This window comes from Pecten maximus, chromosome 9 (genome assembly GCF_902652985.1).
Source record: "Pecten maximus chromosome 9, xPecMax1.1, whole genome shotgun sequence".
Lineage (NCBI taxonomy): Eukaryota > Metazoa > Mollusca > Bivalvia > Pectinida > Pectinidae > Pecten > Pecten maximus.
In genome coordinates this window covers 3,596,031-3,618,333 of record NC_047023.1, presented here as the reverse complement: position 1 = coordinate 3,618,333, position 22,303 = coordinate 3,596,031, and the positions used below count along the sequence as shown (strand labels likewise).

At 37.7% G+C, this 22,303-nt stretch overlaps 2 protein-coding genes across 3 annotated transcripts in view; both read right to left on the bottom strand.

Moving 5' to 3' along the window:
• Positions 1-1,007: 1,007 nt before the first annotated feature.
• Positions 1,008-14,299, bottom strand: LOC117335171 (peptidylglycine alpha-hydroxylating monooxygenase-like). Its single transcript, XM_033895131.1, has 12 exons — positions 14,137-14,299; positions 12,941-12,995; positions 12,287-12,374; positions 10,690-10,799; positions 9,794-9,871; positions 8,410-8,458; positions 6,455-6,519; positions 6,185-6,268; positions 5,007-5,083; positions 4,621-4,674; positions 3,726-3,775; positions 1,008-1,278 (listed from the first exon to the last, which is right to left on the bottom strand). Exons 1-12 carry the CDS (start codon positions 14,296-14,298, stop codon positions 1,023-1,025), a joined length of 1,128 nt encoding a protein of 375 aa, XP_033751022.1. The 5' UTR covers position 14,299; the 3' UTR covers positions 1,008-1,022.
• A 3,017-nt stretch (positions 14,300-17,316) lies between these two features.
• LOC117333861 (probable peptidylglycine alpha-hydroxylating monooxygenase 1) overlaps positions 17,317-22,303 on the bottom strand; it is a 40,929-nt gene continuing 35,942 nt past the window's right edge. The window contains exons 9-13 of one of the 2 annotated variants that reach the window (XM_033893280.1): positions 21,887-21,967; positions 21,384-21,460; positions 19,615-19,668; positions 18,938-18,987; positions 17,317-17,915 (exon numbers count right to left, since the gene is read on the bottom strand). In XM_033893280.1, coding sequence (XP_033749171.1) covers positions 17,660-17,915; positions 18,938-18,987; positions 19,615-19,668; positions 21,384-21,460; positions 21,887-21,967 — 518 coding nt within the window. In that variant the 3' untranslated portion in view covers positions 17,317-17,659. The remainder of the gene's footprint in view (positions 17,916-18,937; positions 18,988-19,614; positions 19,669-21,383; positions 21,461-21,886; positions 21,968-22,303) is intronic. The other variant, XM_033893281.1, reaches the window with a different exon arrangement.

Below are 22,303 nucleotides of genomic sequence, written 5' to 3'. Positions count from 1 at the left end.
TGTATAAATTTATGCCTGCCACTATGTCATGCCAATGTAGCAGCCAGACTGGGGTTCGAACCCAGGACCCTCCGAACTCTGGACGGACACTCTAGTACTGAGCTACCTGGGCGCCGATGATCGACCCAGTCCAGTTCCGCTACATATTCATAAGGACAATCACAACGCATGAACAGGGAACCTAATAAGTACAAAGTTACCAAATATTAACACGTGTTAGCACCGTAGACACTTGTGAATAACGACACAAATCCTCTTGAGCAATTGCTGATGCTACGTGCTCACTGTGTCGGTTGATAGTCTCAGTTTATCTTCGTACCAATATATATACATTGTATACTTTCTTGTTCCGTTCTTTGGCGGCCATGGTTCTGACATGTCGGCTCATGGTCTCTGTGTTCTCTTGCTTTCCTGTTCTGTTTTTCTGTGGCTCCAAGGTTTGGTTTCTGAGGCAAACACCGGTACACTGTCTGTGGCTGGTCATATTTGCATACCACATGATGCTGTTGTCAAAATGCAAGTCATTGAAACCGTCTTGTACAGAGAGATAATGCCGCAGTAACGTTTTAGAACAAAAACTAGATCGACCTTTTCCAGCTTCCAGTCCTGCTCCTCTTTCCCCATAAACGAAGCATTTTCTTATGAATAGAAAACAGCTCGAACCGCTAAGGAAAGGAACAAAAAGAAGGTTCGTGTTGTCATCACTTATACTAGAGAGATTATCCAATACAATTCCTAGGATATATCGCAGTCATGTCAAAAAAAAACCCACAACACTCCCCGAGTGTCCCGTTAGATTCTAAGATAAAATACTACAAGTGGATATCGCTGGTTACGTATACAAAATCAGATAAATAACTGCAACTCCTCCCGTATTGAAGGGATTAGTATAGGTGATCTGGAGTTCAGCTTCGTGAGTATAAGAAAGGCACGGAGTAGAAGCTAAATATGAATAGATTGGCAATTTGATTTGGTTATATGATTCCTCATAAAATCAAAACAACTGGATTTTTGAAAGTCTTTTATTTTTTCATAAGTTCCTTTTGCTGATCAAAGCCTCGTTCCTGGGAATGTTTAAAGGCACGTGACGCGAAGGGATCTTCCCTAGTGAAGGCAGGAAGTCCCTCAGTTGAGCTGGCACCCTCTGGGATGTTAACGAGATACTTGCTCCACTGGAAGTTCTGTGCATCCCGGAAACAGTATTGTATCTGGATGTTCTCCTTCCGGTAGGTGTAGTACAGGATATAGAAGTTACACATCTCGTCTTTGTTGCTAGGGCTAGGAAATAAGAAGATCTGATATATCCAACATAAAAAAGCGTTTGTTTTATATTTACACCATCATTTCGGCTTTGGAGATATTGCAATGATAATATAAATATATGAACTGTCTCCGTCATTTTGATTGAGGATTTCAGATCATAATTATCAAAGAAAATAAGGGAAATCTACGATTACCTCGTACACACATATACGTAATTCAGTTGAAAACACCATCTTATGAAATGTTCTAGTTCAGGATAAACATCAAGGTTGTGGTTCTGCCACCTGAAGAGGCCCGAAACTTTTACACGACAACCTAACACCGGTACCCACCCTACCTATATTTACTTTTTATAGACCTTGTGGCCTTTCAGCTGACGACCCTACTGATATGGCCTCTACATTTTTAGCCCACCATCATCAGATGGTGGGCTATTCAAATCGCCCTGCGTCCGTGGTCCGTCGTCCGTCCGTCCGTCCGTCCGTCCCTCCGTCCGTAAACAATTCTTGTTATCGCTATTTCTCAGAAAGTACTGAAGGGATCTTTCTCAAATTTCATATGAAGGTTCCCCTTGGTGCCTAGTTATGCATATTGCGTTTTGAGACCAATCGGAAAACAACATGGCCGACAGGCAGCCATCTTGGATTTTGACAATTGAAGTTTGTTATCGCTATTTCTGAGAAAGTACTGAAGGGATCTTTCTGAAATTTCATATGAAGGTTCCCCTTGGTGCCTAGTTATGCATATTGCATTTTGAGACCAATCTGAAAATAACATGGCCGACAGGCAGCCATCTTGGATTTTGACAATTGAAGTTTGTTATCGCTATTTCTGAGAAAGTACTGAAGGAATCTTTCTCAAATTTCATATGAAGGGGCCCCTTGGTGCCTAGTTATGCATATTGCGTTTTGAGACCAATCGGAAAACAACATGGCCGACAGGCAGCCATCTTGGATTTTGACAATTGAAGTTTGTTATCGCTATTTCTGAGAAAGTACTGAAGGGATCTTTCTGAAATTTCATATGAAGGTTCACCTTGGTGCCTAGTTATGCATATTGCATTTTGAGACCAATCTGAAAATAACATGGCCGACAGGCAGCCATCTTGGATTTTGACAATTGAAGTTTGTTATCGCTATTTCTGAGAAAGTACTGAAGGAATCTTTCTCAAATTTCATATGAAGGGGCCCCTTGGTGCCTAGTTATGCATATTGCGTTTAGAGACCAATCAGAAAAAAAAATGGCCAACAGGCAGCCATCTTGGATTTTAACAATTGAAGTTTGTTATCGCTATTTCTCAGAAAGTACAGAAGGGATCTTTCTCAAATTTCATATGTAGGTTCCCCTCGGTGCCTGGTTATGCATATTGCATTTTGAGACCAATCTGAAAATAACATGGCCGACAGGCAGCCATCTTGGATTTTGACAATTGAAGTTTGTTATCGCTATGTCCGAGAAAGTACTGAAGGGATCTTTCTCAAATTTCATATGAAGGTTCCCCTTGGTGCCTAGTTATGCATATTGCGTTTTGAGACCAATCGGATAACAACATTGGCGACAGGCAGCCATCTTGGATTTTGACAATTGAAGTTTGTTATCGCTATTTCTCAGAAAGTACTGAAGGGATCTTTCTCAAATTTCATATGTAGGTTTCCCTTGGTGCCTCTTTATGCATATTGCGTTTTGAGATCAATCGGAAAACAACATGGCCGACAGGCAGCCATCTTGGATTTGACAATTGAACTTTGTTATCACTATTTCTGAGAAAGTATGTAAGGGATCTTTCTCAAATTTCATATGTAAGTTTCCCTTGGTGCCTAGTTATGCATATTGCGTTTTGAGACCAATCTGAAAACAACATGGCCGACAGGCAGCCATCTTGGATTTTGACAACTGAAGTTTGTTATCGCTATTTCTGAGAAAGTACTGAAGGGATCTTTATCAAATTTCATATGGAGGTTCCCCTTGGTGCCTCATTATGCTTATTGCATTTTGAGATCAATTGGAAAACAATATGGCCGACAGACCGCCATCTTGGATTTTGACAATTTAAGTTTGTTATCTCTATTTCTCAAAGTACTGAAGGGATCTTTCTCAAATTTCATGTGTAGGTTCCCCTTGGTCCCTTGTATTGCATTTTTGGACCAGTCTGTCCTGAAAACAACCTGGCAAACAAACAGCCATTATCGTTAAATCTCAAATTTCTTATATAGCTAGGATTCCCTTGTTTGAAAAGTACTGGAGGGATGTCTCAATTTGCACAGATTAGTAAAAGGAAGGGAAAAATAGAGAGAAGATCAATCTGACATAGAACCTATAAAGATCATTCAATGGTGGGCGCCAAGATCCCTCTGGGATCTCTTGTTACCTACCCTGCCGATATTTCTTTATTTATGTATACGACCTTGTGGCCCTCAGCTGACGACCCTGCCGATATGGCCCCAAATTCATTATATACCTACCCTATCGCCGTTGCCCCGACTCTGTCGCTGCTCATAGTACACCGCGAAGCCTGCATGATTGAAGGTAATTATGAGAGGTAAAAAACAAATGCAGATATCAAATTTATAAGTTCTATCATAAAAAAAATTGTTACTTCAATCAAACCTGCTCTAACGTCCACCTTCGTTAAGCGACCAGTCTGTGGTCCGCCCGATGGAAAACACTACAGATAGAACGTTAGATAAGCGGTCATCTGTCTAGTCTAACGCGGACAACGGCCACAAAAATCTGTCAAGAGCCGTTGTATCGTCCTGTATTAAGCGGCCATTTTATCCGGAAGTAGACATCCGCGATGGTCACATTACCAGGTATTTTTATCAAATTCATCAAAACTTTGATCTTTGTCGGCTTTTCATTTCAAAATACACTGTACATAGTATATTGTTATCAATTTCAATAATTGCATTAAGATAAAAAAAAGAATGGGGCAACCGGCCGTTTCTAGCCAACCTGCTTTGAACAGCCACCTGTCTTAAGCAGCCAATATCTGTCAGTCCCTTGGGTGGCCGCTTAATACAGGTTTGACTGTATTTTATTTGCACCAAAAGGTTATACGCAATAGGTGGTCGTCGGGAGTTTAATATCTTGAATGAAGGTCAGAATGTGACTCGAGGTGAGTTTAGATCATAATGGGTTTAGGTTTAGGTTATTTTGAGTATTTGATGGCCATGTTATAAAGACTTCCTGATACGACCTGTAGTCTTCTGAGTGTTTGACGAGATATTAATATTTTACCGCGTATAGTTATGCAGCATAAATTATCGTGTGTACCAAAACAGATCATGTTCTATATCCAGTCATTCTGATATACTACAGCAATTAAATATGAATTAAAGTACACGTATTCATACTTACCAAAGTATCTCCAGGTCGGATATCCATACCAGGGATTGTGACGTTGTAGAAGGTCTGTTAATGTAAAAAAAAAAATATGTCTAAATACATTTGTGACAATTGACGTAGTGTCACGTTTTTTGGAGTTAAGTCATTTTAGTGGTCATGTATGATATCAGACTGTTCCAAATAACATTGTGAAAAAATGAGTTAATTTTAAGATTTCCGGTATAATGATAGCCCGATGATAATTATTGAGCTACATTGTTTTAAATGCTTTGCTAGTGTTGAAACCTATTGTTCACATGTTCATAAGCTATTTATACTTTTATGACATTCACAAATAAGTAATTTTATTATTATACACATTTTATCAATACGTTTTTTTAAAACCGTCCGGGTTTTACCTGTGGTAGTTGTGGAGACATGCGTCCAATCTCTGTCCATACGCTATCGCGGATACGGTACCCGGATGTAACAACACCTGCATTATATTAAGATAAATTTGATGGCGAAAGTAGCAATATAATCCACCTTGTCCTTTTTGCCTTATTTCAGACTTAACATAAAAGTTGTTTCCAAACACAGCGTCCATTACAACAAAGATACAATAATATATAGCAGTAATTACCAGTAGTTTTAATAATAAATTATTATTATTGTCGAAATAACATTGTACAATTTCATATTATGAATATAACCCGCGAATCAGCGGAAATATCATCTTTTTCTGTATCAAACATTAAACAATCCTTTGCTAGTAATGTCAAGCTTATTTATCTAAGAAGTATACGTGTACGTATCAAAACAAACATCATATTAGTCGAAACATAATATGTTAAGAAATGTTGTATTTTTAGATTATTTTTTTGATCACGATATAACGAAATATGTTTTTAAGCGGTGCTGTTTAAACTTGTAATGTTATTTGACTTACCCAGATTGTGAGAATGCGTCCTGTAGCGGTGCCGTGTAATGTTATTTGACTTGCCCAGATTGTGAGAATGCGTCCTGTAGCGGTGCCGTGTAATGTTATTTGACTTGCCCAGATTGTGAGAATGCGTCCTGTAGCGGTGCCGTGTAATGTTATTTGACTTGCCCAGATTGTGAGAATGCGTCCTGTAGCGGTGCCGTGTAATGTTATTTGACTTGCCCAGATTGTGAGAATGCGTCCTGTAGCGGTGCCGTGTAATGTTATTTGACTTGCCCAGATTGTGAGAATGCGTCCTGTAGCGGTGCCGTGTAATGTTATTTGACTTACCCAGATTGTGAGAATGCGTCCTGTAGCGGTGCCGTGTAATGTTATTTGACTTACCCAGATTGTGAGAATGCGTCCTGTAGCGGTGCCGTGTAATGTTATTTGACTTACCCAGATTGTGAGAATGCGTCCTGTAGCGGTGCCGTGTAATGTTATTTGACTTACCCAGATTGTGAGAATGCGTCCTGTAGCGGTGCCGTGTAATGTTATTTGACTTACCCAGATTGTGAGAATGCGTCCTGTAGCGGTGCCGTGTAATGTTATTTGACTTACCCAGATTGTGAGAATGCGTCCTGTAGCGGTGCTGTGTAATGTTATTTGACTTACCCAGATTGTGAGAATGCGTCCTGTAGCCGATAGGGTAGATTGTATCGTTAGATTTATAGTCGCAAGCCGATTCCATATGAAAACCTACAATATAGGCAGATTTGATACGTAAGCTTATGTCAACTGAATTCACTATGTAATAATTCTCTATGATACATAGCGAATAACATTATAAAACGTACTAGTATACACATCTTGATAAAAATAATGTAAAACAAGGTCTAGTTTATAATTTAATTGCATGTATGTCATTATTTGACCAATATTTACCTTGAATCATAGGAGGTATGTGTCCCATGTTGCCCATCACGTAGTACCCAGCCTGCTTTGGCTGTCTGGCAACAAAAATCCAGTTTTAAATATTGAAAAAACAACCCATTCGGTTTGCAATATTTCATTTTGTCATTTTATGCGATTATAAAAATGGGGCTACTGCAACGTTAATGACCAAAAATAAATGACAAGAGGCCCATGGGTCTTAACGGTCACATGAGTTTTGAAATATTTCAGTTCTTTAACCTTTTTTGGTTCCGCCCATCAGCCCCAGGGATCAGTCAAGGCCAACACGTGCATACCGTCAGACTGTCATCCCATGTTGATAACGTTTATCAAGTTAGAATGAATTCCAATATAAACCAAACAAATGATAATAAAAAATGTTATTTCTTTCTTCAAGCTATAGTAAAGTTCACCCCCCTCCCAAGGACAACCTTGAAACTCCTGGGTATATAAAATTCACAAATTTGGTAAAGCATCTTAAGACCCTTTCATTAAGAGTATTTGATTTTACCTTATTTGGGTCTTGAGAAGAATATTTTGGAAATTTTAGTCAATTTGACCCTTTTCAGCCCCGCCCATCAGATCCTGGATGTCAGTCAGGACCAAAATGTGCATACCATCAAACTGTCACCCAATGCTGATAATGTTAACCAAAGTTAGAGTATATTCAATAGAAATCAAACAAATGATACTCAAACATGTGCTTTCCCTATATAAACTATAGTAAAGTTTAACCCCTCCACAGGGGCAAACGTGGGACCCTAGGGTCATGATATTCACAATTTTGGTAAAGCACCTTAGGACCGTTTCAGCTTTGAAAAGCATTTGATTCAATCTTATTTGGGTCTTGTGAAGATTTCTGAAATTTCAGTTAATTTGACTCTTTTTGGCCCCGCCCATCAGCCCCTGGGGGTCAGTCAGTCCATACCATTAAACTGTCATCCAATGCTAATAATGTTGACCCAGTTTGAATGAATTTTAATAGAAATAAAACAAATGATTGTCAAAAATGTGATTTCCCTATATAAACTATAGGAAAGTTTGCCCCCCTCCCGTGTTGTTTCAGTATGGAGTGAAGGTATATATGAGTGTGTCTCCCGTGTTGTTTCAGTACGAGATGAGGGTGCATATGAGTGTCTCCCGTGTCGTTTCAGTATGGGGCGAGGGTATATATGAGTGTCTCCCGTGACGTTTCAGTACGAGGTGGGGGTATATATGAGTGTGTGTCCCGTGTCGTTTCAGTACGAGGTGAGGGTATATATGAGTGTGTGTCCAGTGTCGTTTCAGTACGAGGTGGGGTATATACGAGTGTGTCTCTGGTGTCGTTTCAGTACGAGATGAGGGTATATATGAGTGTGTCTCTGGTGTCGTTTCAGTACGAGATGAGGGTATATATGAGTGTGTCCCGTGTTGTTTCAGTATGGGGTGAGGGTATATACGAGTGTGTCTCCAGTGTCGTTTCAGTACGGGGTGAGGGTATATATGAGTGTGTGTCCAGTGTCGTTTCAGTATGGGGTGAAGGTATATATGAGTGTATCTCCCGTGACGTTTCAGTACGAGGTGGGGGTATATATGAGTGTGTGTCCCGTGTCGTTTCAGTACGAGGTGGGGGTATATATGAGTGTATCTCCCGTGACGTTTCAGTACGAGGTGAGGGTATATATGAGTGTGTGTCCAGTGTCGTTTCAGTACGAGATGAGGGTATATATGAGTGTGTCTCTGGTGTCGTTTCAGTACGAGGTGAGGGTATATATGAGTGTGTCTCTCTCGTGTCGTTTCAGTATGGAATGAGGGTATATATGAGTGTGTCTCTGGTGTCGTTTCAGTATGAGGTGAGGGTATATATGAGTGTGTCTCCCGTGTTGTTTCAGTATTGGTTGAGTGTGTATTTGATGTTTTTATGTCTTTTCTTGAGTCGTCTAAAGTTTTGTATCGAGTATACTTACGGAGTGAAGGTCATGTGTAGCGTCACTCCCGAGTTGTCTTTGAAGTCTCCTAGAATATAAACATGTACAAAACAAAAACAAAAAAACATGCATACCGATTGATCACTTGGTATCCAAAATATAGTCACCCCGCATATCTGCACTCAAACAAATACATTTACTTAATGATTTAGTAAATCAAAATGGGTCTAGTCAAGAGTTACACTATAGAATAGGAGGCCCATAGACACATTCAGTTATTTAAGAAGGAAATAACATTTTAAGTCCTCAAAATACACACTCTGAAACGGAATTTGACATTCTTTAACTTGAGCTCTTATTTGCGTTTAACTCCATTTCTGAAGAAACGCCATCAACATTTTTTTTTTATTTAGATTTTTAACATTTATGTTGTTTTAGCTGTATATTTGAAGTTGTTTTCCCCCTGATATTCAAAAAAATGATATGCTGCTATTGGTATGAGGGTAGCTTTGGATTGTTTAATTTGTTTAGCAGAATGAAATTATAGTTTTTGTTTATTTTAATCGGAATTTCGAGATCTTAACAATATTTTCGTTATTTCACCAAACCATAAATGTTTCAGATGGGTGTTTATCTTTGTATATCAATTACAATTCGCATTATTTATATGCCATACGTATACGAGGTATGCTGCCTCAAAGAGCCCCTGTTTGCTTGAGGGTTTCCTGGTGTAAGTAGAGGATGAATACCATTTTATATTGAAATGTAACATGTACAATAACTTAAGACGTCGTCTCATTAAAAATTATTACTGGCAGAAACCTTCAATGTTTAAATTGATACAGCTATTGAATGTAAATAATATCAAACAGCTAACTCGTTTAGGCAAATTTATTTTCGAAGCTAATAAGATTCGAGCCGCATGTCTTTAACTTTTTCACTTTCCCCTACATTCGCTCCATATATTTTAACTTGATACACATAGGTATTTCACCATACAATCAGATCTGCCTGATCTCAACGGGGGATGTGCGAGTTTCTGGTAGGGGTATCCCCAACCACTCTCGCATCTCCCTCACCGTTGATATCATTCATTTGGATCAAATACATAGCTTTTAATATACTGTTATTATATCAATATTATATATGTAACCAATAGTACATGATTTGACTAAGTATAGACTTTTATATTTAATATAACTTATGTCAGTGAATTGTATCATGCAAATCTTATTTTCGAAGCCAATAAGATCCTGGCTATATGTACAAACTATGAACTCGTTCTCCACTTTGTAATTTATATTGCTGTTCACGTATATTACGACTTTGTATATTATAACATGTGCTAATGGGCAATATGGCCCACAGTTAATAAAGACATTGAAAATTGACTAAAAAAATAAGCTGTTGGTGAAAAACTGACCTTTGAACTTTTCTTTGTAGTGGAGTTGTATGACGATATATTTGTTCCGGGTCGTACCGCCAACACGAAATCCAACACCTGAAAAACATCATGTCAAACTTAATAACAATCATATTCACTCCATCTAACACCTAAAACATCATGTCAAACTTAATAACAATCATACCAACTCCATCTTACACCTAAAACTACCAACTCCATCTAACACCGAAACCATCATGTCGAACTTAATAACAATCATATTCACTCCATCTAACACCTAAAACATCATGTCAAACTTAATAACAATCATACCAACTCCATCTTACACCTAAAACTACCAACTCCATCTAACACATAAAACATCATGTCAAACTTAATAACAATCATACTCACTCCATCTAACACCTAAAACATCATGTCAAACTTAATAACAATCATACCAACTCCATCTTACACCTAAAACTACCAACTCCATCTAACACATAAAACATCATGTCAAACTTAATAACAATCATACTCACTCCATCTAACACCTAAAACATCATGTCAAACTTAATAACAATCATACCAACTCCATCTTACACCTAAAGCTACCAACTCCATCTAACACCTAAAACATCAAGTCGAACTTAATAACAATCATACTCACTCCATCTAACACCTAAAACACCATGTCGAACTTAGTAACAATCATAATAACTCCATCTAATACCAGATAACTCCATGTCGAACATATATAATAACAAACATGTTTCGTTTTCTTTCTTACTAGGACTTGGTATCTGAGAATTGCTTCATTTCTCTCAACTTTGGGATCTACACATATCAGTTTCGTTGTCCGCTCGATCATTGTGTAAATGGTAACCACAATATTAAACATATCTTTAAAATGGCCAACTCCTGCTTCATCATACCGTTAGGGAGTTCCCTGGAGTCAGCATCCATCGCCCATGCGTACACAATTTCCCGGGCTCCATCTGAACACACAGCCTCATCAGAAACGGCATCCATCTCTCCACACGGCCTAGGGGGAATAAATAGTTATATACATCTCCAGACGAACCCCTGAGGGAGAATGAATATTCATTAGCATCTCCACATATCCCCTAAGGGGGTTGGGGTTTGCGTTGGGGGGTTGGGGGGGGGGGGGGGGGGGGGGGTAATAGTTAGATAAACATAACGGATTATCACGGAGGTTAACTCTATAAAGGTCATATTGCAGAGTACTACATCAATTTTTATGTCTAGTGTGTAAAATTGTAAGCTTTCTATCTCCTTTTTTAATAGTAGGAAATAGAAAACTTACAATTTTACACACTAGGCTTCTTTGGAAAATACATATTTTCCATTAAGTTCCATTTTTGCGACCTGAACTTTATTTTATTTGTAGATAAGTTATAATATAGCGACCATTCACGTGTAATCTAAATAGCAAATTCAGTGATAATGTGTGTAATTTGTTAGGTTGTTTGTTTATTTTGTTAGAAATACATGTTTCAGGGTAATACAATTAACTCGTATGGATCGCATATATTACACAAAATAACCATGCCCTAATGCTCACAAGTATCTATAGCACGCGATAGGAGCATTTGTTGACCGAAAATGACTTTGTAAAGCACTAACTTTTCGTGCTTGACCTTGAAATGCAAATACCCGGTATGTCATATTTTTGTGATTTAATTTGCAATACCATTTTCATTCAATGACAAAACAGAATCAATGTTTCTGCTATTAACAGAGTCAATTACAGAGTCAATTCGATCAATTGGTTTGTTTTTGGTTTGTTTTACGTCCTATTAACAGCCAGGGTCATTTAAGGACGTGCAAAGTTTAGCAGGCGGAGGAAAGCCGAAGTACCCGGAGAAAAACCACCGGCCTACAGTCAGTACCTGGCAACTGCCCCACGTAGGTTTCGAACTCGCAACCCAGAGGTGGAGGGCCCGTGGTCAAGTGACTGGACACCTTAACCACTCGGCCTACGTGGCCCCTTAATTCGATCAAACAAACACGGTTGTTTTGTGCAATGTGTGATCTACGTGAAATGTTCTTCTCTACATTTTTCGCATGCTTTAACAAATCGTACGCCAACAGTAAGGTGTATGTTTAGCCATGATACATATTAACAATCGACGAAGTTTTTTTCCGTCCAACTGTACCAGAGTAGTGATTTAAGGGCTTATGAAATATAATACTGGATTTACTGTTTATATGGCCATTTACATACAGCTGGTGTGTCTTTCTAGTGATGGTATTAAAATTGTGATGGTTCATGAATATGAGCATCAGCTGAATAGTCCAACAGCTGGCTTTTGTTGCGGTTGAGTGTCGTGTCTGTGTACCGAAGTTAAGCAACGTCGAGCGTGGTCAGCTCTTGGATGGGTGACCGCTCCGTTGTTCCCCCTGTACACGTTACAAAATCGAGAAAAGAATCAAAATAAGGTGAACTTGATATGTTAAAACATTAATATTAGACACGAACCAGTCTCGTTCTTTTGTGTGTTTACTTACCAGTAGGGTTTATCACTTCCGGGTTTGCCACACCCATACACCATCATATGATGGGCCACCGACTTCGTTGCGTGCGGCTCGTATTTCACTGTTCGAATGAAATATTAGATTCAACAATTTCGAAGTTTAATAACTTTGTTGAGAATTCAAATTTCAAACAGTTTCAATGTCACATTTTACAAGGGACAGCCTCTATCATCATGATTACTAACTAAAATACAATGATTTCAGCTTAAAACAGCGTACCTCATGGAATTTGTGTTATCACCGAGTAAAAAATACACTTAAAACCAGTTCAATACTTAAATGAACGTCATCACAATTAAACTTTTATAGATCGTATATTTGATAGAATTGTATCCAACATATCCGTAGCGCATTGCGAAGCATTCCATGTCTTTGATCAAAATGACATAACGATTCCGTCGTATGATTTAGACTGCAACGTTGCGTTCATAGAGGCAGCCCATATCAACAATGGGGTAATGGGAGACTGTGACGCTAAATGTACATATACAATATTAAATAATTCCCTTAACTTACATAATGCTTAAATAAGGATCGCATAGCTGCCCGGACTATTGTGGCAATTCGTTGGTTCACAGAGAAAGCAGAGTAAGAACTACGATACGTATACAGAGGCGAAATACTTACATATGTAGGCTTCTCGGTCATCGAGTTTAACAGAATGACACAAAAGGGCATCTGGCTACAATATATAAGGAAAAGAGTTACCACCTTTTGTTTTGGTTTGCTGGCGTGACCCCCTCTCCCTTTCCCCCACATATTCATAGTCGGTAAATGGAGAACAGTACAAGTCGCGACCTTTTTAGGGGTCGATAATGCATGCGCATATATAGGTGAGGAAATATTTTATCTTGATTCATGGTGGTACCTTCTATCTAGATTCATGGTTACACCTTCTATCTAGATTCATGGTTGTAACTTCTATCTAAATTCATGGCTGCACCTTCTATCTAGATTCATAATGCACCTTCTATCTAGATTTATGGTTGTAACTTCTATCTAAATTCATGGCTGCACCTTCTATCTAGATTTATGGTTGTAACTTCTATCTAGATTCATGGGTGCACTTTCTATCTATATTCATGGCTGCACCTTCTATCTATATTCATGGTTGTAACTTCTATCTAGATTCCGGGTTGCACTTGATATCTAAAGTCATGGTTGCACCAGATATATTGTTTCTTCTTCCACGTCCTTAGTTCTGCAGAGTTGTACCCACTGTCAGCATTGCATGTTCGTAAGAGGCGGCCAAATTGCAATCTTATTATTCTCTTCGAATGTTCTCCACCAAGAGAAACTAGCCGATAAAAAGTGAGACAGTGTCTACTTTAACAATATCGACTGAAGGATCGCTTTGACGAAGTATCGTTTGCCTTTAAAATTCCTCTCGCGAGAACATTAACTGACTTTGGTATGTCACGACTATAGGCACAAGGAATGGAATTAAACAACGTTCTATTCATCTCGAATAAAGAATAATTTGCAGATATTCGTGAAAACGGTTTTTCATGTTGATCTGCAGTCTGAAACTGCTATATTTTGACTTCGGGCACTTCGAATAAAAACCATCAAATTCCACTTGGATTTGCACTACTTCATTGCTTAGGACTATTAATACTTGTGCGGATATGTGTGACATTGTATGGCATGGGGAGGGGACGCTTGCTGCAGTTATAATCATTATCAAAGAAATTTTTATTTCCAAAAACACTTACTGTAGGTGTTTTCGTCTGTGAATTATATAACTGGAGTGTGTTTGACAGTTCATTAGATCCATGTGTTAAAAGCTTTTCACCTAAGACATGAATTATATTTATTTTTACCTTTGTGGACAGAGCGTCAGGCATCCTGATAGTTCTGTTAAAATAGTTGGGGTCATCCTTCCATCTGAGATCGCCATGGTGGTCAGTACTGGACACGGGGGAGCCTGTACATATGGTAATGAGCCAAACACACAGGACACTAGCTGTACGTAGGTTATCCATCGTGTACTGACTGGACATTATTGATAAGAGAATATACACCATACAGAGATAAGGTACCAGTCAGGTGTGGCTAGAGTCACGTTAAGGTAAACTACCAATGTTTTATAGACGTTATAAAGTGGAAGGAATCAACTGGATAAAAAAAAATACCGAATTGAAAAATGATGGATTCTAAGTAATAAAAAAAATCTTTGAGAGGAGAATTTGGTGAATATTTTCTTTATTTTCATAGAAGAAGAAAAAAACATCACGTACATTGATATCTGAACGTTGTGGTGTGTTGATATGATTCACTTCATTCCGTGACAGACCTTAACCCCAAAAGGGCAGCATAACCTGTTAGAAGACAAGGACAACCCACTGATGGACGATTAAATAGAAATTACAATGTGTTGGTACACATGGATCAGTAACTAATCAGGGAAATATCAAAGTTACGTTATTCTCACAACGAAACCTGTTTCGACGGATGAAAAGATGACGTAACGATGATGTTGTTTAAACAGTCGTGATAAAGAAGACAGCATATATAGTGGTGCTTAAGATCACGATAAAGATGTACTGTTAACATTACTGTCCAAACACATCGAATAGAACAAGCTTACACTGGCAGTGCATATGTTAATGTTTTATCTCGAGTCCAGTGTTAAGGAAATGTACCAGCTACTGAATTGGTAGCTTAGATTTGAATATTTCCCGCGCGGCAGAAGAAGACGTCAAATTCTCTGTTGATGTGAGGAGTTCAATTAGGCGAGATAGCCGTAACAATATTTTCGATAATGCTTTGATAAATGTTTCATTTCAATGTGGCAGTGACAGCCTCCAATGAAGACTTTTTGTGAAATTCTACAGATGATGCGACTCCTTCGACTGAACCATCTATAATGCTAATAGTTAGAGAGTTGGGTTAGTCTTTCTTTTCTTTTGAATCAGCCAGTGAAATTACCGGGTAATTATAAGGATGTGAATCTCCTTCGTTTATATTGGATTTCTCGACTATATAGGGTTTTTACAAATACAATTTTACTGCTGGCGCTCAACTACGACTTTATCCTAACTCCTACCTGGCATCTTTATTACAACAAAGTAATGCTCGTCACTCCAAAAGTGGAATAAACTGTGTGGGGATTGTGAATCTGGAACATCCACTCGGCGTTATAGGTACGAAGTTTACGTAACTTGAAACTTAGTTCGTTAACCCTACGGCTAGGGCCCAGTGGAAATACATCAAGGAGAAAATCGTGACAATGATTGAATATCTGGTCGACAACATCCAAATCTTCCAACAGACTTTTGTTATACCCTAGGGATCAAACTGTTCTCCTCTCTTTACCAACTTGTCATTAAAGAGCATTACAAGAAAATGCAAATGACTGGATTGTACAAAAGATACAGCTTATAGTTCTGTAAGAGAATGATTTTAGAGAAAGTTAAAATTATCATAATCAGCATCAAAGAGACGAGGATATACAGCACACGCAGCTCAATATAATATATATATACGGGCTGTGGGGGGGCTGTGGATTCGTCACCAAAAGCAAGTGTATGTGAACCCGGTAACCCTCGCAGCAATCAACGATAAGGATATTGATTTATTTTATAGCATCATTTGTTTCGTCTTTCTAGGTCTCGTCAATAATTTTAGTGACTAAAATGTAGAAATCTAGGAAGCAACCGAGCTCCGTAACTCAAAATAGGAACATAAAAATATACATTGTTTCGTTAAAAGGCACAGAGTTGCCAGTTTCTAACTCAAGCCATTATCTAAAGATGAAGTTGGAAGCCTTTTCTCAGTATTTATGTTGAACGACTTGTACCAATGCAAAGTCTAAAGGTTTGTAGGTGATATGGTTACACAGGGGAAGATTACATCAACAAAGAATTGAGGCAACTGTAGATAGTGATATAGAAAGTTGAGTGTTGTAGAAAAGTAAAAATAAAAGTAGCTGTAGAATCGTGGGGCGATTTACCTTTTGAGAATTATAGAAACTCGTGGTGTTTTGTTTGGTACCCCTTGTGGTTCGTGGTCATAACTCTCATTTCGAATTGTGACCTTACCCGGATTTTACCTACATCTGTATGATGGCTATTGTCGATGAAGCAGAAGACGTTTATTCCTCTGGTTCACCTGGTCTTGATGAAGCACCACGCAAATCTATATTTTTGTTTCTATTTCAACCTCGTTTTATCGATTTTGAGTTTGAGTTTCTAGTGTGATGATCAGGCGTTGGATTTCTTAGTTTGTTGTAAACATTTGAGTTACGAAATATTAAACATCCTGGATTGGATGATTTGTGACAGTCTGTAGTCATCAATGAATTATTGTACTGGTGTTACGGAATATAACACGTCCTGAGGTGAATGATTTGTGACTATTTGTAGTCATCAACAAGCTATCACTCTGGAGTAACGGAATATTAAACGGTCAGGGATGGAGAATTTGGGAGTTTGAAGTCATCAAAACATAATTACATTTGTTACGAAACAAAAGACATCCAGGGATGGATAATTTGTGATTTTTTAGTTATCAATATATTATTGTACTGTTGTTACGAAAAATAAAACGTCCGGGGTTGGATGATTTAGGACAAATTGTTGTCATCAACAAATCATTGTACTGGTGTTACGAAATATAAAACGTCCTGGGATGGATAATTTGTGAGAGTTTGTAGTCGTCCTTAAAAAATCATTGTAGACCTATTTGTGTTACATAATATAAAATGTCAGGGGTTGGATAATTAAGAACAAATTGTTGTCATCAATAAATCATTGTACTGGTGTTACGAAATATTAGATGTCATTGGTTGGATATTTGTGACAGTTTGTAGTAAGCAATAAATGGCTGTACTGGTGTTACGAAATATTAAACGTCCTGCGTTGGATAATTTGTTACAGTTTGTAGTCATCAAAAATCATTGTACTGGTGTTACGGAATATATAAGCCTGGTAACAATATATAGTTTTTAGCCGGTTTGTTGCGCGTTGTATACTAGTATAAAAAGATAAGCAAAAAAAGTATTTAGGAAATGCTCCTTCATTGCACCAATCATAACATGACAAAGATCAAATCTTCTGAAAAATATATATATAAATATTAGGACATATTTTATACAATGTTTTAATATATACATATATGTACAATCATAAAAACTTTTTTTCATCTTAGAATAAACAAAAATAACAACAAATCAAACAGATTTCAATGATGTAAACAAGAAAGACAACAACAAACAAATTGAGACGGAAACAAGGGTAATTTTAAAACACATTGTCGTACAACTTATAGTCAGAATCGTATGCAGTGTTCAGAGCTTGAAGTAGGCGCGCGAAATCATTACGGTTGACTGCGTTGTCACGTGGTTCATGCACTTTTTCCAACATGTTCTCCGCACGCCCGATGTTGCTTATATGGCCCTTCCTCTTTGGAGTTGTCTCCCCTGGTACCAGACTGACCTGTATCCGGTGCATTGTCCACGCCCATCTTCCTAGCGTATTGTGAGCGTTTCCAGGTGTAGTAGGGGGCGCCCGAGGTAAAACATGAGTTCTGGTCGGCGATTCTGTCGCCGTCGACGTAGTACATCATATAGAAGTTACACATCTCATCGTTCTGTGTAGCACTGTCGAATAGAACCAAAGAAGACGAATTAGAATACAACATTTAAAAAATAATAAGCACGTCACTATATATTTGCTTACTTACTAGCGACATAACTACACTCCCTTTACAGTGAGGTTTTCTGTGACGCGTCACAGTTATATATATATGTTACATCACACAATCAGTTACACGAGACAAAGACCATGTTTCAAACATTTATAACAATGAATACATTTCTATGAAATGTTATTTAAAGTGGGTCGACAGCTCCAAGAGAAGTAATGATAAGTTTTTTCGGCATAGCCGTATAATATTCTTTTGGCCCCGGATATGACGCGACAGGTGGCGTTACTGGTCAAGACGAAGTATGTGATTTGTCAATGTAGCGGTAAATGCAAAATTCAGACATGCAGTTAAAAATGAAACAAAGTTAAGATTGAACGTAAGCTGAATAAGTGGATGTACTTTTTCCAAATGACACATTAAACTTATATTCCTAATTCAAATGCAGTCTTATTATCACCAAAAATGATTCAAACTGATTTGTTATCATTGCTGAAACGCATTAGTTCGTTGATTTATTTCACCAGCGGTTTTACATTATAACCACCTGAATTAAAACTATGCCGTTTATCTTTTTCGGCATAGCCATATAATTTTCTTTTGACCCCGGATATGACGCGAAAGGTGGCGTTACTGGTCAAGCTGAAGTATGTGATTGGTCAATGTAGCGGTAACTGCAAAATGCAGATATGCAGTTAAAGACGAAACAAAATTAAGATTGAATGCAAGCTGAATAAGTGGATGTACGTATTCAAATGACACATTAATAAAATCATATTCCTGATTCAAATGCAGTCTTATTATCACCAAAAATGATTCAAACTGATATATTTTTGTTATCCTTGCTGAAACTGCGCATTTATTAAGTAGTTCGTTAATCTATTTCACCAGCAGTATTACATTATAACCACCAGCATTAAAACTATGCCGTTTATCTTTTTTAAAGATATTTCTTGTTTTAAGTTAAGAGAGACTTACCCGATAGATACATCTCTGTCCAGGTTGTTCTCCATCGTACAACGGGCAGCCTGTGTAGGGGAAAATATAACGGTATTAATTGTCACTTAATAATATAACATTTATTGTATTATTATGACAGTTTCGCGTAAATGATTTACAAATTATTTTCTCCTCCATTTAAATGTAAATCATGATCTTTATCCCTCTGGAACATAACAAATACTAAATTAAAAACAATGAGCCCATAACGAACCACTGTTCCAAACATTTCAGTGATTCTTATTGCTTCGTGTATTGTACTTGTACCGGTCCGGTTATATATATCAAACGTATTGTGAGGTTATATATATTATTTCAACTATTACCAAAACTATTACATTGTTCTCTTACTGTATCTTACTGTATTTTCTAGTTCTGTATATAAATATCATATGATTGTATTTGTATTCTCTATGTCTGAATAAAAGGGCGGATTGCCTCGAAAATTAGACATTTTTCATTGTCCACACTGTTCGAATAACTTGTTTGCCCCATGTATATTATGTAGAAAAACTGTTTCATCTTATATGTAAAATTACCACCCAGAGACAGGTAACATGAAATGATAACGACTTTCTCAAAAAGAAGAAAACTACTTCAAATAAGTCGTTATGTTGAATTTACAAGACTGGACAAACATTAACATTGAATCTCACCAAAATATCATTGTCTCTTATTTCCATTTTGGGGTTTGTCACGTCGTAAAACATCTGAAATAACAAACACATGAAATTTATTTATTTACGTAATGTCACTCGGCATAGAAACAGCACTTGTTTATATAACATTGTAACAAACAGAAACCAGTATAAGGTGTTTTTACACACACACACACACACACATAATATACATACTAACACAAATGACGAAAGAAAACGATTTTATAACTCGTGCCTGACCGGGCCTCGAACTCACGATCCACGACACCTTATCGCCTAGCCAGAAATACCTTCAGATACACCACTACACCATATCCATATATACTAAAATGCAAACAAAAAGCTTTCACGATGCTCCTGTAAGGAGGAATTTTCGACCAGCAAGACAGGAAGATACATATAATTTACCGAGAAAACGACAACACCATGATTTGATTGTTTGGTTTGGTTTAGTGTTGTCTAACGTCCTATCGACCGCTACAATGATTTGGGGATGTAGAGCGCGACAATGCCTTTTGTATGACTAGGCAATTTTAACTTCGTGTTTCTGTAACAAAAGATTCCCCCGACATACAGGTTGATGAAAAACATGTAAAAGTGTTTATTGACGACACCATGACTTAATTCGGGGGAAAAAGCCCATCTCCTTATGTGATATGAAGTCAGACGTTTTTGATGATTGCTGATAAGCCCAGTGGTTCCGTATGTACGGATGTAGAAACATGCAAAGAAATTAAATATTAATGTCCGGGACTTATTTCAGTGTTCAGCACGCAATGATACCGATCATATACTTTGTACGAAGGGTATACCATGAATATTGAAGGTTCTTGCTCCATTGAACAAGTCCCAAGGCACCAACTCAATAATGACTGATACACATTGTACTCTCGGCGGACGAGAGGTTGTCGTGACATGACGAGACTCAATAGATTGCTAATTCAGTGGCCGTTATGGTACTAAGTATCGGGTCAATTGGTAAAATCCTTTCACGGGAACCAGGCACAAGGGATATGTGGGCTTGCAAACGAAAGACATGTTGTATTATTTACATAAACCTATATTTGACCTATATAACCTCTATTGTCCTCGCTCCTCATCACATCGTATCTAATATCAACGTTAAATACAAAGTAATATTTTTAGACACCATGGACACGTAATATACCAGCAAATTTGATGTAGTTTGACCTGTTTTTGTTTAACGTACTATTAACAGCCATGGTCATTTAAGGACGTGCCAGGTTTTGGAGGTGGAGGAAAGCCGGAGTACTCTGAGAAAAACCAACAGGCCTACGGTCAGTACCTGGCAAATGCCCCACGTAGGTTTCGAAACTCGCAACCCAGTGGTGGAGGGCTAGTGTTAAAGTGTCGGGACACCTTGACCACTCGACCACCGCGGCCCCCATTTGATGTAGATATTTATCTAATATAAAGAGCAATACATTAACAACGAAATAGCGTTTTACAGTTCGAGATATTTCTCCGATATTTGATGTTCAGTAGATATTGGACAGTCAAAGTATATGCGTGTTAATCGTAGGGGCGATTAAAAGTGTTGGGCCCTGCAGAATTAAGGATTTTCTTCCTTGCTCCAGGAGACCTTGAATTGGTCTGCTGTCCCCATGCTTGGGGACACTATAACATCTTCATTTCTGTCATCCATGTGCTTTGTTTTCCCCCCATTTACCCTTCTGCGAGATAAAATTCATTAAAGAAAATAAAAATTAATCTACATATGTAGATATGTGAAAATATATAAGTACCTGGGGTTCTTGAGGACTCTTTCGGCCAATTTCCTCCCATTTACCGTCCCGGACTCTGTACCCGGACACGACTTTCCCTGTTACAATGAACAACATGGTATCATAATGAATTGTTTCGTACTCCATAGTCCATGTATACAAAACCTATCTATATAAACGTATGTTTACATATTCAACAATAAGGCATTGTGTCTTTATAATTAGATTAAAAAATAATCCCGAAGAATATTCAATCAGCAAACATCAGATTGAAAGTCAAATCGAAATATTAATGATGGAATTTCATAAGATAGCCGTTCATATACAAAAATGTAATTGAATGAAGTCGTTTTTTTTGTTTTTTGTTTTGAATTCAATGATCCACCATAATTTTAGATACATTGTGTATTGATAAGGCAGGGCCTTAAGTATAATGATAATAATTTTATCATACATGTCACTCACAATAACATGGTGTTAATTATATAGATTACAGACCAGGGTGACAGGGATAATATACATACCGAGTGTGTGTGTGTGAGTTCTAAATGCGAACGGATGTAAAACGAGGTCCGTGTGTAATGGACAGGCACTCTCCAGGAACTCTGCAACATAAACCACGATATTAAAATAACTGCCATTCTTATCATGACTAAAAGTCTATTGACATCGTACATATTTTGGAATGTGTATGACTTATTACAGCTTTGATGTTAATTCATTTCTCTATCCAAAAAAGGTATTTAAAGTCGAACGAATTTATCTTTACTTAATGTATTTTCATAACCTGTCAACGAAAATCTTCAAATGATTCATCCGGGCTCACATCTTTATTTTAATACAATTATCATGCAGAATGAAAATCACCAAAAATATACAGGAAAATGTATTTATACAGTAATAAAATAAAATTTACACAATACATCGTTCTGTGTTTAGTC

Bases quoted from the DNA above. Each gene is read 5' to 3' on its own strand.
- LOC117335171 (XM_033895131.1), bottom strand. From the start codon at position 14,298: ATGGATAACCTACGTACAGCTAGTGTCCTGTGTGTTTGGCTCATTACC. The intron at 6,269-6,454 runs GTAAATATTGGT...CCTATATTGTAG, and splicing joins CATACCTCCTATGATTCAAG to GTTTTCATATGGAATCGGCT. The intron at 1,279-3,725 runs GTAGGTATATAA...CTTATTTCCTAG, and splicing joins GTCGGGGCAACGGCGATAGG to CCCTAGCAACAAAGACGAGA.